We start from the raw sequence: 17,300 nt of genomic DNA, 5'->3' as shown, positions 1-17,300 counted from the left end.
TCACAATATACTAGCGGGATATTACTACTAATGTCACCATGTGTGTACACCTTCTGATATTATTCGTAATATCCTGGGAGGATGTTACTCCTAACGTCACAGGGGTGTACACCCTGTGTTATTATTAGTAATATTCTGGGGAGATTTTACTTTTAAAATCACAGGGGGCGTCAACACTGGGATCTTATTCGTAATATCCCAGGAAGATGTTACTCGTAATGTCACATGCGGTGTACACCCTGGGATATTAGTTGGAATATCCTAAAGGGATGTTATCTTAATGTCATAGGGTGTGTACACCCCTTGATATTATTCGTAATATCCTAAGGAGATATTACTTTAAAAATCACAGTGCGTGTGCACACATGGTGTACACCCTGTGATATTATTCACAATATCTGAGGGAGGTATAACTTTTAATATCAGAGTGGGTGTACACACTGTGATATTATTCGTCATATCCTAGAAGTATATTATTCCTATTGTCACAGGGGTTTAACACCCTGTGAAATTATTTGTAGTTTTCCAGGGGGATGATTATCCTAAAGTCGCAGGGTATGTACACCCTGTGATATTATTCGTAATATTCTAGGGGGATGTTACTCCTAATGTCGCAAATGTGTACACGCCGTGATATTATTCACAATCTACTAGCTGGATATTGTTACTAATGTCACAATGCGTGTACGCCTTGTGATATTATTGGTAAAATCCCAAGGGGATGTTCCTCCTGTTGTCACAGGGGCTGTGCTTTCTGTGCTATGATGTGTAGTATCCCAGGGGGATGTTATTCCTACCATATAAATTGTGTACACTTTGTTAGATTATTCGTCATATCCTAGAGTGATGTTACTCCTCATGTCATGGGGGTGTACATCCTGTGATGTTATTCTTCACATTCTGGGAAGATGTTAACTCCTAATGTCACAGAGGGTGTACAATCTGTGAAGTTATTCATAATAGTTTTGGGGGATGTTACTCCTAATGTCACACGTGGTGTACAAACAGTGGTATTATTTGTAAAGTTTTTTTTGATATGTTACTCCTAATATCACAGGGGCTGTACACCCTGTCATATTATTCGTAATATCCTAAAGAAATGTTACCTCTAATGTCACAGACGGTGTATACGGTGTGGTATTATTCCCAATATTGTAGGGTGATGTTACTCCTAATGTCACAGAAGGTGTTCACACTCTGATAATATTCATAATACCCTAAAGGGATGTTACTACTGATGTCACAATGCAGGTGCACAATCTGGTATTATTTTTTATATCCTCAGGCGATATTACTTCTAATGTCACAGGGGGTGTACATTTTGCGGTATTATTCGGAATAGTTTAGAAAGATGTTACTCCTAATGTCACAGAGGGTGTACACCCTGTGAAGTTATTCATAATAGTTTTGGGGGCTGTTACTCCTAATGTCACCTGTGGTGTACAAACAGTGATATTATTAGTAATATTTCATGGACATGTTACTCCTAATATCGTAGGGGCTGTACACCTTGTAATATTATTCATAATATCCTAACGAAATGTTACCTCTAATGTCACGGGGGGTGTACACCGTATGATACCATTCCCCATATTGTAGGGGGATGTTACTCCTAATATCACAGGGGGTGTTCTCACTGTGATAATATTCGTAATATCCTAAATGGATGTTACTGCTAATGTCACAACACGTGTACATCCTCTGTATTTGTTCGTTGTATCCTCGGGGGAGGTTGCTCCTACTGTCACACGGGGTGTACTCTCTGTGATATTATTCATAATATCCTAGGTGGATGTTACTCCTCGTGTCACAGGGGCTGTGCGTTTTGTAATATTATTCACAATATCCCAGAAAGATGTAATTCCTCAGGTCACAGGGGATGTACACCCTGTGATATTATTCGTACTATCCTAGGGGACGTTACTCCAAATGTCACAGAAGGTGTACACTCTGTGATATTACTCATAATGTGTCAGGGAAATGTACTCCTAATGTCACAGGGCATGTACACCATGTGTGCACAGCCCCTGTGATGTTATTTGTAATATTCTTGAGGGACGTTAATCCTAATATTCCATGTGCTGTTAACCATGTGTGAACACCTTTGTGGTATTATTCCTAACATATTAGAAGGATGTAACTCCTAACATCACATGGGGTATAGCCATGTGTGTACACATTCTGTGATATTATTCATAACATCGTAGGGAGATGCTATTCCTAATTTTACAAGGTGCGTACATTATGTGTGTACACCTCCTCTGATGTTATTCATAATATTCTAGGGGAATGTTGCTGCTGATGTCACAGGGAGAGTACACCACGTGTATGCAACCCTGGCAATATTATTTCTAATATCTTGGGGGGATGTTGCTCCTAATGTCACCTGGAGTGTACACCATGTGTATACACCTTCTGTGATATTATTCGTAAATCACATGAAAAGATTATGCCTAATGTAACAGGATGTGTACACCGTGTGCGTCAACCGCCTTTGATATTATTCCTAATATACTAGGGGGATGTGACTTTTAATGTCACAAAGAGTGTACAAAATGTCACAGGGTGTGTATGCCTTATATTATTCCCAATATCCAGAAGGATGTTACTCCTAAGGTCACGGGGGGTGTGCACACTTCGATACTATTTGTAGTCTTATAGGGAGATATTACCGTAAATCTCACAGTGGGTGTACACTCACTGTGATATTATTTATAATATCTCAGAGATATTACAGAGTTATAGCTCTCTGTGTTATATTAGAGACTTATATCTCTCTAAGACAGTACAAATAATACCTCAGGGGGTGTACCTCATGTGTGTACACCCTGTGACATTATTTGTAATATCCATGGTAAACATTGGATCTAATAGCACAGACAGTGTACTCTCTGATATTTTTCATACTATCATAGGGAGATATTGCTTCTAATATCACAGTGGGTGTACACCACGCGTGTACATTCTGTGATATGACACCTTATATCCTAGGGAGATATCTCTCCGAATATCACAGTGTGTGTACATCTTGTGATATTATTCATAATATCCTAGAAGGATGTTACTCCTAATATGACAGAGGGTGTACACCCAGTGATATTCTTCGTAATATCCGAGGGAGATGTTACTCCTAATGTCACACGGGGTGTACACCCATTATCTTTTTCGTAATATTCTAGGGGGATGTTACTTCTCAAGTCACGGGGGGCGTACACCCTGTGATGTTGTTCGTAATATCCTAAGAAGATGTTACTCTTAATGTCATATGGGGTGTATACCCTGTGATATTACTCGGAATATCTTATGGGGATGCTACTCCTAATGTCACAGGCTGTGTACACCCTGTGTACACAACCAAAGTCCCAAAGCTTAAGGAACAGGAAGTAGCGTGCGCTTGTAATAGTCAAATCCGTATGTACTCAGCACTGCCCCCTCCAAGAACCACGAGATAACGGGTAGAGGACTTGACGGGTACAGGACTTGCACTATCTCGCCTAGACACCTCATTACTAAGGACTCCGCAAATGTTACGCATCTCTTAAGGCATTCCCTGACCATCCAACATAAGAAGTCCATCAACCTGTTTAGTTTTCTTTAGACCTGTATTTGAATTTGTATTGTCCGTTTATTTATTATTTTTGAGACACAGTCTCACTCTGTCGCCGAGGCTGGAGTGTAGTGGCGCGATCTAGGCTCACTGCAACCTCCGCCTCCCAGGTTCAAGCAATTCTCCCACCTCAGGCTCCCTAGTAGCTGGAATTACAGGCATGCGCCACTACGTTAGGCTAATTTTTGTATTTTTAGTAGAGACGGGGTTTCACCATGTTGGCCAGGCTGGTTTCGAACTCCTGACCTTGGGTGATTCTCCCTCCTCGGCCTCCCAAAGTGTTTGGATTACACGCGTAAGCCACCGCGCCCGGCCTGTCCATTTATTTTTGTTTTCTTTCTGTCACACTAAAATATAAGCTCCATGGGAGCAGTGACTCTGGATCTGTGGGGCCCGGAATAAACAGCGACTGACGCCGACTACCTTCAGCAAGAGTCTGCTGGAGGATATTTCGGGGAGGGTCGCTCTGGCAGGAGCCGCTGGAGCTACCCTAGCAACGCCATCCAAATCAATCTGAACGAAGAAGTGCGGACACTCGCCCTGGCCCCTCCGTCCTGAAAAGCAGACCCGCGCAAACAGCAGCGAACCGCAAGACTCAGTTCTAGGGCGCTGCCACCAAACTTTCCCAGGCCGGAAGCAGCGTGGAAGCGTTGCCGGAAGTGGAGACTGAAAGCGGCGGAAGGGACGCTGGAATGTGGAGCGGTTGTGGGGCGGCAGCTGCGGAACTCGGCGCTTGTGGTTCCCGCCGTACTTCCCATTCCCCATCTAGTAACTGGCATCTCAGCCCACGTATCTCCCTGAGTGGAAATGTCAGGCCCCAGACCAGTCGATTGGGAGGTCGGCCCTCCCCTTCAGCGACTTGGTCTGTGTTTTGGCAGTTGCCCCGACAACAGTCACTTCCGGGAGGGGCTCTGCGAATCTCCTTCCGCCGGTCGGTTCAGAATCGGCTGTCGTCTCAGACTGTGTGGGTGGCTTCCCCGGCCGCAGCTCCGTACGGGCGTGGATTCTGGGCCTCGGTGCACCCCAGCCTCCCCCACTCGGGTTCTGAGCTTCAGCTGGCGGCTCTTGTAACTCTGTTTCACTGTTGCTCTTGGCAACATCCATTTCCGGGAGCGAGTGCCGTTTCCCTCGCTCACCGCGGGCTCGGGAGCGTGGCTTTCCGGACCCTGAGCGGCTGTTAGTGCGTCGCCGCTGCAGGCGATCCGGCGACCCTCGGCCGGCCGGAACCGCGGGCCACGCAGCCCGGGCCTTCTCACCGCTTCAGTGCCTCGGCGGGACCACCATGGTTCTGCTGCACGTGAAACGGGGCGACGAGAGCCAGTTCCTGCTGCAGGCGCCTGGGAGCACCGAGCTGGAGGAGCTCACGGTGCAGGTGGCCCGGGTCTATAATGGGCGGCTCAAGGTGCAGCGCCTCTGCTCAGGTGCGGCTCGCGGGCGGGCCCGTCCCGGACAGATCGAGAGACAGGCGTGGGATGGAGAAAGAGGGGCAGGGTGGGCCGAGGGGTCAGGTTTGTGAAGATTATTGAAGAGATTTGCAGCAGCCGGGGTTGAAACGGGACACTAGGGTTAACCGGAGATGAATAAGGAACCGGAGAAGGTCCGGCCTGACAACCCCGGCTGGGAGGTGTGCCCAGGTGCCTCTCGGAGCCAGGATTTGGGGTGCTGCGAATAAGTGGAAATGGGCTGGGGAGGGAGGAGGGAGCCGAAAGGCCGGGCTGAACAGCCGTCTTAGTGCAATTAATCACGTGTGAGGGGTGGGCTTTTAAAAGCTGGATTTACTGTTTTTAGTCGCCCGATGTAAAGCAGCGAGCCACCTGGCTTTGGGACGGCCCCTTACAGTTGAGGAAGCCTTGGTGATCTTTCCCCGCCCTGGAAACGGCCTGTTGCGTTGCGGCGCCGTCTCCCTACCCCGCGCAGGTTCCAGGGCACCCGCTTTCCCGCAGAACTTTCCGGCGGTGGAAGGGCCCCCATCTGTGCTGTCCATTGGGCAGCCGCCGGCCACTTGTGGCCGTAGAGCATTTGGAATATGGCTAGTGCGGCCAGGCAACCGAATTTTACATTTGCATTTTAATTAAAAATACACACTATATATATATATAGAGAGAGAGAGCGTGTGTGTGTGTGTGTGTGTGTGTGTGTGTGTGAGAGAGAGAGACGGTCTTACTGTCGCCCAGAGAGAGAGAGAGAGAGACAGGGTCTTACTGTTGCCCAGGCTGGAGTGCAGTGGCGCGATCTCGGCTCACTGCAACCTTCGCCTCCTGGGTTCAAGCTGTTCTCCTGCCTCAGCCTCCCAAGTATCTGGGATTACAGGCGCTCACCACCACGCCCAGCTAATATTTGTATCTTTAGTGGAGACGGGGTTTCATCATGTTGGCCAGGCTGGTCTCGAACTCCTGACCTCAGGTGATCCGCCTGCCTCCGCCTTCCAAAGTGCTAGGATTACAAGTGTGAGCCATCGCGCCTGGCTCATTTTAATTTAAATAAATTTAAATCGCCAAGGGGAGCGAGTAGCTGCCGCATTAGACAGCATAGTTTTTGAACTTGACAGGATGATACTTCCCGATGTGGTCTAGGATATTACTAAGTGTTTCTATAACTACCATGTATATATAGAAAATACAAACGTAACTATTTGCAATAAATAGTATATTCATTTATGTGATTTATTAAATTGCATGAATATGTGATTTATTATGAAATGTATTGATTACATTATATGAATATGTGAGTTTTGCACCGTGGAGAAATTCCTGAGGGTCATGGTTCTTTTCATGAAACTTATGTGTAGTTTCTTAATTGAGCTTCCAACACAAACGTAATATTAAATGTTATTTTTAAGTTAAAACATTTGAGGAGAAAAGGAATTCATCTTCTTTTCCTATAACGTTATAAATTGGAAATGTGCTGAATGCTAAGAGTCACATTAGTGAACTTAAAATTCATGTATTTATTCTGCACCAGTGCTCAGCCTTCAGAAGACAAGGATGGGGCCGGGCGCGGTGGCTCACACCGGTAATCCTGACACTTTGAGAGGCTGAGGCGGGCGGATCACTTGAGCCTAGGAGTTCTAGACCAGCCTGGGCAACATGGTGAAACCCAGTCTCTACTGAAAATACAAAACTGAGCTGGGCGTGGTGACACATGTCTGTTTGTCCCAGCTACTCGGGAGGCTGAGGCATGAGAATCGCTTGAACCCGGGAGGCAATGCTGCAGTGAGCTGAGATCGCTGCAGTGAGCTGAGATCGCGCCACTGCACTCCTGCCTGGGTGACAGAGGGAGACCCTGTCTCAAAGAAAAAAAAGACAAGGATGAATAAGACCACTACCACGCCTTCGTGTCAAAGGCCCAGGCCAGGTCTGGCACATAGCACGTGGCATATAAATGTTCCATAAAATAGCCAGATGGGCAAGACCCCTGACCCCTGACCCCTGGAAGCTAACATTCCAACGGGGTATGAGGTGTTATAATGATGACTGTGATAGATGTTGACTAACTTTCCCTTATTTTTCAGAAATAAGTAGCTTAGACTGTGGTGGAGAGGGAGACAATAAACATCCCATTCATTGATGCCATTTGTTCATACTGTATTATTTCAGGTCAGGTGATGTCCTCACACAATGTTATGGGAACAGCGAGATCCAGGTGCCTCCTTCACAGGAAGGAAGGAGAGAGGGAGAAAGGAAGGAACAATTTTGCAAGGTTAAAATGTGGACTGGTTTTGGGGTGAATATATAACGATTAGGAAAAATAGCCATGCATTTTAATAGTGAACATGATACTAGAAAACCAAGTCCCTTGTCCCATCTCTGCTACCTTTGAGGGGTATAAGCTGCTTTAAATCCTCCCCACGGATTTGTATAAATTATTTATGAAGCATTGACATGAAGTTTTATAGAAGGTCTCAGGCCAGGCACGGTGGCTCATGCCTGTAATCCAGCACTTTGGGAGGCTGAGGCGGGTGGATCACTTGAGGTCAGGAGTTCAAGACCAGCTTGGTCAACATGGCGAAACCCTATCTCTATTAAAATACAAAAATTAGCCGGGCGTGGTGGTGGACACCTGTAATCCCAGCTACTCAGGAAGCTGAGGCAGGAAAATCACTTGAACCTGTGAGTTGGAGGTTTCAGTGAGCCTGAGATCGTGCCACTGTACTCCAGCCTGGGTGACACAGTGAGATTCCGTCTCAAAAAAAAAAAGATATCAGCTGCATATGTGTCATCTGAGCGAGCCTGACATGATACAATCGTAAATTAAGGAAGGTAAGGGGAATGTACAAGGTTAAATTAAATGAGATAGTCCATGTGAGTGCATTGGAAAACTATAAAACCCATGTGAATATATATTCAGGCGTTCAGTGAATAGTAATTTTGCCCTCCCTGAGTTCCAGAAAACACAACATACCTCAAATGATTGGAGCACTCAATCTGCAGGCTGACTGCCTGGGACATGGGGTGAGCTCCTGAGCTCTCTGTGCCGTTGGCTGAGGAGGGATCAGTGACTCTTTGTCAAGGGTCCAGCCCAGGCCTGGCACTTAGCAAGTGGCATATAAGTGTTTGTTCCACAAAATAGTGAGCCAGATGGGCAAGACCCCTGGCTCTTTGGAGCTTACATTCCAGTGGGGTATGAGGTGTTATGATTGTGATACTGTCTTTCACTTATTTTTAAGAAATGGAAGAATTAGCCGAACATGGCATATTTCTCCCTCCTAATATGCAAGGACTGACCGATGATCAGATTGAAGAATTGAAATTGAAGGATGAATGGGGCGAAAAATGTGTACCCAGCGGAGGTGCAGTATTTAAAAAGGATGATATTGGACGAAGGAATGGGCAAGGTAAGTGAGGATTTCTCTTCTGTGTGCATGCTTGATATAGGCATAAGTATGAAAACAGTTCCTTTTTTTTTTTTTTTTTTTGAGACGGAGTCTTGCTCTAGCCCAGGCTGGAGTGCAGTGGTGCAATCTCAGCTCACTGCCACCTCCGTCTTCCAGGTTCAAGCGACTCTCCTGCCTCAGCCTCCCGAGTAGCTGGGACTACAGGCATGTGCCACCATGCTTGGCTAATTTTTGTATTTTTAGTAGAGACGGGGTTTTGCCATGTTGGCCAGGCTGGTCTCGAACTCCTGACCTCAGGTGATCTGCCTGCCTCGGCATCCCAAAGTGTTGGGATTATAGGTTTGAGAAAGCAGTTCTTTATGTTCAAAAATTGACCTCGTCATTTCTCTACAGACTTACAAAATACTGTACTCTGTAGCTCCTGTGGTAAAACTCTAATCTAGGATGAATTAGGTAGATAAAGGAAGCTTTTGTCTTGCTCTTAATAGGTTGTAGCTTGCTTTTAAATGTATTCAATGAACCAGATGAAATGACCGTTTCCCTTCTGTAGGTCAAAAATGGTTGAGTATTGGCAATTTCATGTGGTTCCACCAATAATTGTTGGCAGGTACTCACTGAAATGTATTCAGAGTTGTGTTTTGTTACTGTTCGCAGACGTTGGGGGATCTTTCGAGATGGACTGTGTGAAAGAGGAAAGGGAAAGCATGTCAGCGCACGGACTTCCCTGATCAAGGACATGCTTCTCTCTGGGGCAGAGCACTTCAGTACATGGCAGAACACTGAGGAAATTCCTCTCCTTTCAGTGTTTGGCTGATCATGTGGAATTGATGATAATCCTTTTTGATAGCTTGTTCTTTTTAACCTGCATTAAAAGCTCCGTTTAAAACGCTGTAATTGATGAGCCCTAAAACACTTTTAGGAGTAAAAGAACAGTATTCCTGCAAGGCCTTTACCAGCTCAAAAATACATTTTTTTAAATATCAGGGATAGTAAGAATTCCTAGTATTATTTCTTTTCAATGTTCACCTGAAAAATGGTTGTCTTCCACGTCTTTCTTACGTAAGAAGATGTGGTAAGATGAAGAAAAAAAATACGAGAACCAGTTAACAGTTCATTATTCATCATTAAACCAATATGTAATATGTCCTTAAATTAACCACCTTTTTTTTTTTTTTGAGACAGATTCTCACTTTGTCGCCCAGGCTGGAGTGCAGTGGTGCAATCTCGGCTCGCTGCAACCTCTGCCTCCTGGGTTCCAGCGATTCTCCTGCCTCAGCCTCCAGAGTAGCTGGGATTATACATGCCTGCTACCATGCCCGGCTAATTTTTGTATTTTTCGTAGAGACAGGGTTTCAACATGTTGCCCAGGCTGGTCTCGAACTCCTGACCTCAGGTGATCCACCCATCTTGGCCTCCCAAAGTGCTGGGATTACAGGCGTGAGCCACTACGCCCAGCCCAACCACTTCTATTATAATACAATCTTGTATTTCTAATATTTTCAATGTCTAATTAATACTGTTATTTACTAGGAATGTATGGTTTCAACTTGCCCCATTTTCCCTAGGTTTGGGCATTCCATCTTCTTTTTTTTTTTTTTTTTTGCTTCTAAGCTTTCAAGTTAGTATTTTTTCCTGATCTAGGGGTCACCAAATTATGGGCTACAGGCCAAATTTAGCCAGTTGCCTATTGTAAATAAAATTGTATGGAGATGCAGCCACCCCATTTATTTAAGTATTGTCTGCTCTTGTGCTACGGTGGCAGAGCTGAGTTATCCCACCCAACAAGACTGTGTAGCCTGCAAAGCCTCAAATTTTACTCTCTGGCCCTTTCCAGAAAAGGTTCACCGGCCCTGTTTACCCAATGACATGCATTTCTGTTTTTTGTAGCCTTTGCCACTTTGCAGAAAGCACACTCCAGGTCTCTGCTGTTGGGAAGAGATCTTCACCTAACTTCCGGCAGCCAGGTTTCTTGCCTCTCTTCCCTAAATTCCACACTCACACTCTCTCAGTTCACTTACCCCCTGACTCAGACAGAAGGGACTGAGATATTTCAGAAGAGCTTTAAAGAGGCGTTGGATTTGACAGCTCTCTCTCCCTCTCTCCTTTTTATTTTTATAGCTCCAAATGAGAAAATGAAGCAAGTGTTAAAGAAGACTATAGAAGAAGCCAAAGCAATAATATCTAAGGTTGGCTTTTTTAAATGATGCTCTAAAACTTGTTGGGTTTTTTCTTTTTTTTTTTTGGAGATGGAATTTCGCCTTTGTTGCCCAGGCTGGAGTGCAGTGGCGCGATCTCGGCTCACCACAACCTCCACCTCCCGGGTTCAAGCAATTCTCCTGCCTCAGCTCAGCCTCCCGAGTAGCTGGGATTACAGGCATGCACCACCATGCCCAGCTAATTTTGTATTTTTAGTAGAGACGAGGTTTCTCCATGTTGGGCAGGCTGGGTCTTGGAACTCCTGACCTCAGGTGATCCACCCGCCTCGGCCTTCCAAAATGCTGGGATAACAGGCATGAGCCACCATGCCCAGCCTAAAACTTGTCTTTTGAGATAAAACTCCAACTCTGGCTTCCAGAGTTGCCTCTCAGCCAGCCTTGTCTTTCAGCCTTCCGGAGGCAAAGGAAACAAGCGTATTTGGGGTAGGCCGTAGCTTTTCCTTTCATAATCCTGACAGTTGCCCAGAGGCCTCTCTGTTCCTCCAGGCAGACACATTTTTGTTGGCTTATGTAAATGTAGGTTCACATATAATACAAATATGTGTAATACAAACGTTGATTTCGTTTCTTTTACGTTTTTGAAGAACTTAACAAAGCTAAGTAGGGGAGATTTGAATATTGTGGCCACAGAGTAGCTCTCCAGACGGTTGACTTAATATGTATTCGATATAAATCGGTTTTTTGTAATTGTCTTCCGCATTTATACAAAGGCTGTTTTATAGAGGGAGGAGCATAAATTTATAGCATTGACATACAGATAATGTGTATCTGGAGGAAAAGAATTTAAGGCTATTGAAAGAAGTGGTATCTGTATCTGTTGCTTGTATTTGTGTGTTGGTGATTATTAGTTGCTACCACCCCCAACTGCAAGTCTCTCGACTGATAACTGCTTTTTCTTCTGCTTCTCCTGATTTGCTCAGCAGAACTGTTATTTTTAAACCAATATTTCTCAAACTTATCAAGCTTTTGACTAACCTTTGAAGAGCCTCAGCAAAGGCTGCCCTGAAGCTCTGTGCCTGTTAATATAGTAAAGGCTTTACAAAGCTCTACAGGAGAGGCCTTGGTTGAGTCCAGTGTTTGCGTGGTGATGGCATCTAGGCATGTGAGCACATCTCAGGCCATGGCAAGAAAACAGTGGTCTGGCCATTGTTCTGCACCCTTCTCCCCACACTTTGCTGTGGAACTCCTCTTTCGGTCGCCTCACTTCTCCCGTTTGCCTGTGTACTTCTGAAAGTACTTTTTATCCTTGGCCTTCTTCCTCCCTCGGTATCTTATCTACTCTGCCAAATGCAAATTCCACCCTCTGCAAATAACTCTGAAGCTTCCATCCTTTCCCCCTGACATCTTGCTTCACTTGCAACCTGAATTTCCAGCTGGTTGCGAGATGGTTCTATCTGAACACCCGGTCAGCACTTTGAAGTCCAGTTTTCTAGAAATGAGCTCTTTGCTTCCTCACTCCTCTCCCTCTGTGTTCTGTCCCTGAGAATCAGCACCTCCTGTGAGCTTCTCTGTTTCCAGTAACAGAACCACAGTGTCTTTTTTTTTTTTTTTTTTTTTTTTTTGAGACAGAGTCTCGCTCTGTCGCCCAGGCTGGAGTGCAATGGCGCAATCTCGGCTCACTGCAAGCTCCGCCTCCCGGGTTCACGCCATTCTCCTGCCTCAGCCTCTCCGAGTAGCTGGGACTACAGGCGCCCGCCACCACGCCCAGCTAATTTTTTGTATTTTTAGTAGAGACGGGGTTTCACTGTGGTCTCGATCTCCTGACCTCGTGATCCGCCCGCCTCGGCCTCCCAAAGTGCTGGGATTACAAGCGTGAGCCACCGCGCCCGGCCAACACAGTGTCTTGGTTTTATAGGCCAAATCCTCAGCGTCATCTTCAACACTTCTCCCTTCTGTCACCTCTAGGTTTGAAGTGGGGTTCTGTACCGTCTGCTCCCGTGATGCCTCTTAAATCCACCTCTTCCTTTCACTTCCACAGCTCTGGCTTTCTTTAAGGCTCTCCTGTAGCCTTTTACATTCTGATGCCCACCCGGGTTCCTGCCAGTCAATTCAATTCCATTCTGACACTAACTACTCAGAGACAGCACAGAGCCCACAGGTCAAGGGCAGATCCTTCAATTCTGACACTAACTGCCTGGAGTTAGCATCACACCCCACAAGTTAAAGGGCAAGATCACCAACAAGACTCCTCTTATTTCAGACACCAGCTGCACGTGAGGTCCCCAGGCCACCCATACTTGTGTCCAGCTTGACTACAAATTTGGAGCTTCCCACAACGCCCCCATTGATGTGCGTCACCCAGCACATCAACGTCTTCGCCAATCGGGAAGCTTCACTGAGCCGTGATGTCCGAGATTTTTGTGGTGTTTTTGTTCAGTAGGCATGATTGCTTAAACCACTGGCCACGTGTTTGATCCCAACCTCTAGCCCCTGGAGGTGGAGGAAGGGAGTGAGGCTGAAAGCTCCAACCCTCTAATTATGTGCTTGGTCTCCCAGGCACGGCCAGCCCCTTCCTTGAAACCCAGCGCTGACTACAGGTTACTGTATTAGCACAAGCTCAGGTAAGGTGAGAAGGGGCTCGTTATAAATAACAAGACACTCCTGTCACTCAGGAAATTCCAAGAGTTTTGGAGCTCTGTGCCTGGAACTGAGTAGCAAAGACCAGATATATTTGTTATTTCATCACACCTTCCTCTCTACTCTTCAGAGCCTGCTACCTGGTCTCTCTCCAACTAGGTCTGTTCTTTTTTTTGAGGCAGAGTCTTACTCTGTTGCCCAAGCTGGAGTGCAGTGGCACGATTTTGGCTTACTCCAACCTCTGCCTCCCGGGCTCAAGCAATTCTCCTGCCTCAGCCTGCCGAGTAGCTGGGATTACAGGCACCTGCCACCACGCCCAGCTAATTTTTGTATTTTTAGTAGAGACAGGGTTTTGCCATGTTGGCCAGGCTGGTCTCAAACTGCTGACCTCAGGTGATCCATCCACCTCGGCCTCCCAAAGTGCTGGGATTATGTAAGGCGTGAGCCGCCACATTTGGCCAACTAGGTCTGTTCTATACCAGCTACAAGATAAATCTCTCAACATTACCACTCCTTCCCAGAAAAGGCAGTCGCTTCCCCTGGCTAACAAGGGAAATGTGAACTCCTCAGCTTGGCTTTTGTGGCCTTTCAAAAACAAACTCCAGCTGACCCAGCTAGAGCTGGCCTCGTCTTCTCCTCTCCTTCCTGCCCCATGCCGAGGGGGCTGGCGCCTGCTTTTCTTTGTTTTAGCTTGTCTGGAAGCACCTGCTGCCGTCTCTACCTTTTCAGTCCATCTGCATTTCGAGGCCCACCTGCGGTGCCTTCTCCCCATGATCCTCGCCGCCATCTGTGCTGCCAGCATTGGGCTCTTTCTCCTTTGAGAATTCTTTGCACTTCATTGCACTCCATGCTCAGTGCTGCTCACTGTCTGCTTTAAATACAGGCCGCGGTGTGCTTGGCTCAGCCCCTGCAATAGATGGTAGTCACTTTGGGAGCAAGAACTGTTTGATTTCTTTTTGTTGCTCTGGTAAGGGTCTTGTACAAGATCTTGATCGAATTTACTGAATTGATTAGCCACACTGTAGATAACGACGGCTTTCTGCTTGCAGAAACAGGTGGAAGCCGGTGTCTGTGTTACCATGGAGATGGTGAAAGATGCCTTGGACCAGCTTCGAGGCGCTGTGATGATTGTTTACCCCATGGGGTTGCCACCATATGATCCCATCCGCATGGAGTTTGAAAATAAGGAAGACTTGTCGGGAACGCAGGTACCTAGTTCTTGAGTGGGTACTCTGGAGGGTGAATTCATGGCCCCCAAAGCCCTTAAGATTTGATGCTCCTCTTCTAGATGTAGTGCTTTGCTCCCTACACAGCTTTCAGGTTTGCTATGCCCTGCTTCAGAGCAGAATTCTGAATTCAGGAGCAGCCCCTGAGAGTGGGTACTCACGAGTGAGGGGTTTGGCCTCACACACAGGAGGCAGTGGACGCAGTTTGTGAGGCTGCTCATCAGGAGTGACTGAAAACATTTCCACTGTCTTTGGCTGCTAGGAAGCCAGCTACCTAATTTCTTCCTATTTCTACCCAAATGCATCAGTCCCTTTGCATGGAAATTTGTGTTTCTAGTCTTACCTGTTGCTTCATGTTATTTTCTGACCCTCATATTCCATTTTCCTTGGGTTTTCTCACTTATCCTATTGGACAATATTCTTTGTCTAAGCCATGTTAAATAAATGGAATATGCAGAAGTAAACAGGCAGCCCCTTTATACCTCGATTTAAATACCCAGCACGATGCCAGTGCACTTCCCTGGCAGTGGCCTACAGATCTGTCTAAGACGAACTGTATGGATCAAGGTGCAAATGAGATAGGATCTCCTTGTTGTCCAGAGGAGGAAGTTAACTGAGTCAGAGCAAGAGTGGAAGCTTAACAGGGAAGGTACTAAAGTCAGCAAGGACTTAGAGTGAGGTGGGGGAGTCAGGCCTCCCATGGTGAGCACGGGGAGAAATCTGTCCCCTGCCCTCTGCTGGGAGGGGCTCAGCTGGGCTCTGCCCCCTGGATGGGAACACACAGTCAAGCCAGTTCTTACAATTGGCCCCAGGCAGGGCTCAACGTCATTAAAGAGTCAGAGGCGCAGCTGTGGTGGGCAGCCAAGGAGCTGAGAAGAACAAAGAAGCTTTCAGACTACGTGGGGAAAAATGAAAAAACCAAAATTATCGCCAAGATTCAGCAGGTAAGTACTTTTTGCTTTAACATGTCAGTATTTTTTTGTTATTTCTCTTCAAATTGATAAAAATGTACAGTGAATCTGAAAGATTTAAACTACCGGTACAAATATTTTAATCCTATTGGCTCGGGTTTAAACTAAAAATATCCTCTTCCTGCACACGAACAAAAACTGGAAGAAAATATGGATTGATTAGCAATATCTAGAGTTTGTTTTAATATGTAGGGGAGAGGAAATATACTATGTTAATTTCAAGCTTAAAAGTAAACAAATATGTTCTTTGAAATGTAAAATTTCGCCTGACACTGATTTCAGGCTTTTTCAAACTGCTGATGCTGTGTACAGGAGGGGAGGCGGAAAAGTTCGAGACCTTTGAAGGACATCGTGTAGCGCTATAACCTGAGGGGCCGCCTTGGTTTTATGGGTGCTCCCACGTCACTAGGCTGTGATTTTGGGGAAATGGGGCCCTCCACCATATGTAGATCCAGAGGCTATGGCTCTGAGCATCCTCCCTTTCCCACTGGACCTGCCTGCAGTGTCTGCCTTGGGAATGGTCAAGACAGAGATGGCATCGTGCAGCCTCTGGTCTCCACACGGTGAGAGTTCAGGGCTCAGGGCTGCTCAAGACCAAGGCTTCCCTTGATGCTTCACTTCGGGTGATCAGACGTGGGGGACCTGTTTATCTTTAGTAGCCGGCAAAGGCAATTGTAAAACATTTGGTGTAACTTCAGGATTGTCACTCTAAGAACACCTTAATCCACAATTTGCTCTGCTCTCCTCTTTGCAGAGGGGACAGGGAGCTCCAGCCCGAGAGCCTATTATTAGCAGTGAGGAGCAGAAGCAGCTGATGCTGTACTATCACAGAAGACAAGAGGAACTCAAGGTAGCGGGGGACAGGTGGGCTTTCTGCAGTGCTGGTGCCCACACGTAGCCTGCGTGCCTTACCTGGGGCTGGTGGGGAGCAGTGAGCTCTGCAGAATGCTGGGGAGGGGTCTTTCTAGAGCTTCTGTCTCTGTAGGTCTGTCGGGGTCCTGCCAGGTGTACCCCGGTGTTAGACATGGAAGTGTCCTAGCTCCTAGAGGGCAGGAAGAGGGGGAGGTCAGTCATGGACTCTTTCTTCAGTCTCTTTATGTGCAAAACACCTTCCTGAAATGCCTGCCTGAATAAAACATTTATTTCCAGAGATTGGAAGAAAATGATGACGACGCCTGTTTAAACTCACCATGGGCGGATAACACTGCTTTGAAAAGACATTTTCATGGAGTGAAAGACATAAAGTGGAGACCAAGATGAAGTTCACCAGCTGATGACGCTTCCAAAGAGATTAGCTCACCTTTCTCCTAGGCAATTATAATTAAAAAACAAAGGCCACTTACTGCCCTCTGTAAAAGATGTTAACATTTCTATTTAGTGTGAATTTTTAAAATAGCAGTTATTCAAGGTTTTAGAACTTAATAAATACATAGTCAGAAGAAAATGTGTAAATTGTTTTTGTTTCAGGACTATTTAGTATGTCACGGTTTTCTTTGATAAAATACTAAACTTTTGGCCGGGCGCGGTGGCTCATGCCTGTAATCCCAGCACTTTGGGAGGCCGAGGCGGGGCGGATCACGAGGTCAGGAGATCGAGACCATCCAGGCTAACACGGTGAAACACCCCGTCTCTACTAAAAATACAAAAAAAAATTAGCCGGGGTTGGTGGCGGGCACCTGTAGTCCCAGCTACTCGGGAGGCTGAGGCAGGAGAATGGCATGAACCCGGCAGGTGGACCTTACAGTGAGCCAAGATCACTGCCACTGCACTCTATCCTGGGCAACAGAGCGAAACTCTTGTCTCAAAAAAAAAAAAGCTAAACTTTTTTTTTCTTCCTGATTGTTTTATATTCTCATGATAACTGGTTAT

General features: G+C 46.2%; 1 protein-coding gene across 1 annotated transcript; it reads left to right on the top strand.

The window, feature by feature from the left end:
• Nucleotides 1–4,299: 4,299 nt before the first annotated feature.
• Nucleotides 4,300–16,875, top strand: CFAP298 (cilia and flagella associated protein 298). The gene is given in 10 exon segments (XM_003263863.4): nt 4,300–4,510; nt 4,513–4,611; nt 4,614–4,675; nt 4,677–5,028; nt 8,274–8,441; nt 10,560–10,627; nt 14,284–14,442; nt 15,273–15,404; nt 16,186–16,281; nt 16,581–16,875. Coding segments are annotated over 10 exon segments (1,458 nt in total). The 3' UTR covers nt 16,692–16,875.
• Nucleotides 16,876–17,300: the final 425 nt, after the last annotated feature.

Source organism: Nomascus leucogenys, chromosome 25, assembly GCF_006542625.1.
Source record: "Nomascus leucogenys isolate Asia chromosome 25, Asia_NLE_v1, whole genome shotgun sequence".
Classification (NCBI taxonomy): domain Eukaryota; kingdom Metazoa; phylum Chordata; class Mammalia; order Primates; family Hylobatidae; genus Nomascus; species Nomascus leucogenys.
The sequence above is the reverse complement of the archived record's forward strand: the minus strand, read 5'-3'. Positions and strand labels throughout refer to the sequence as shown.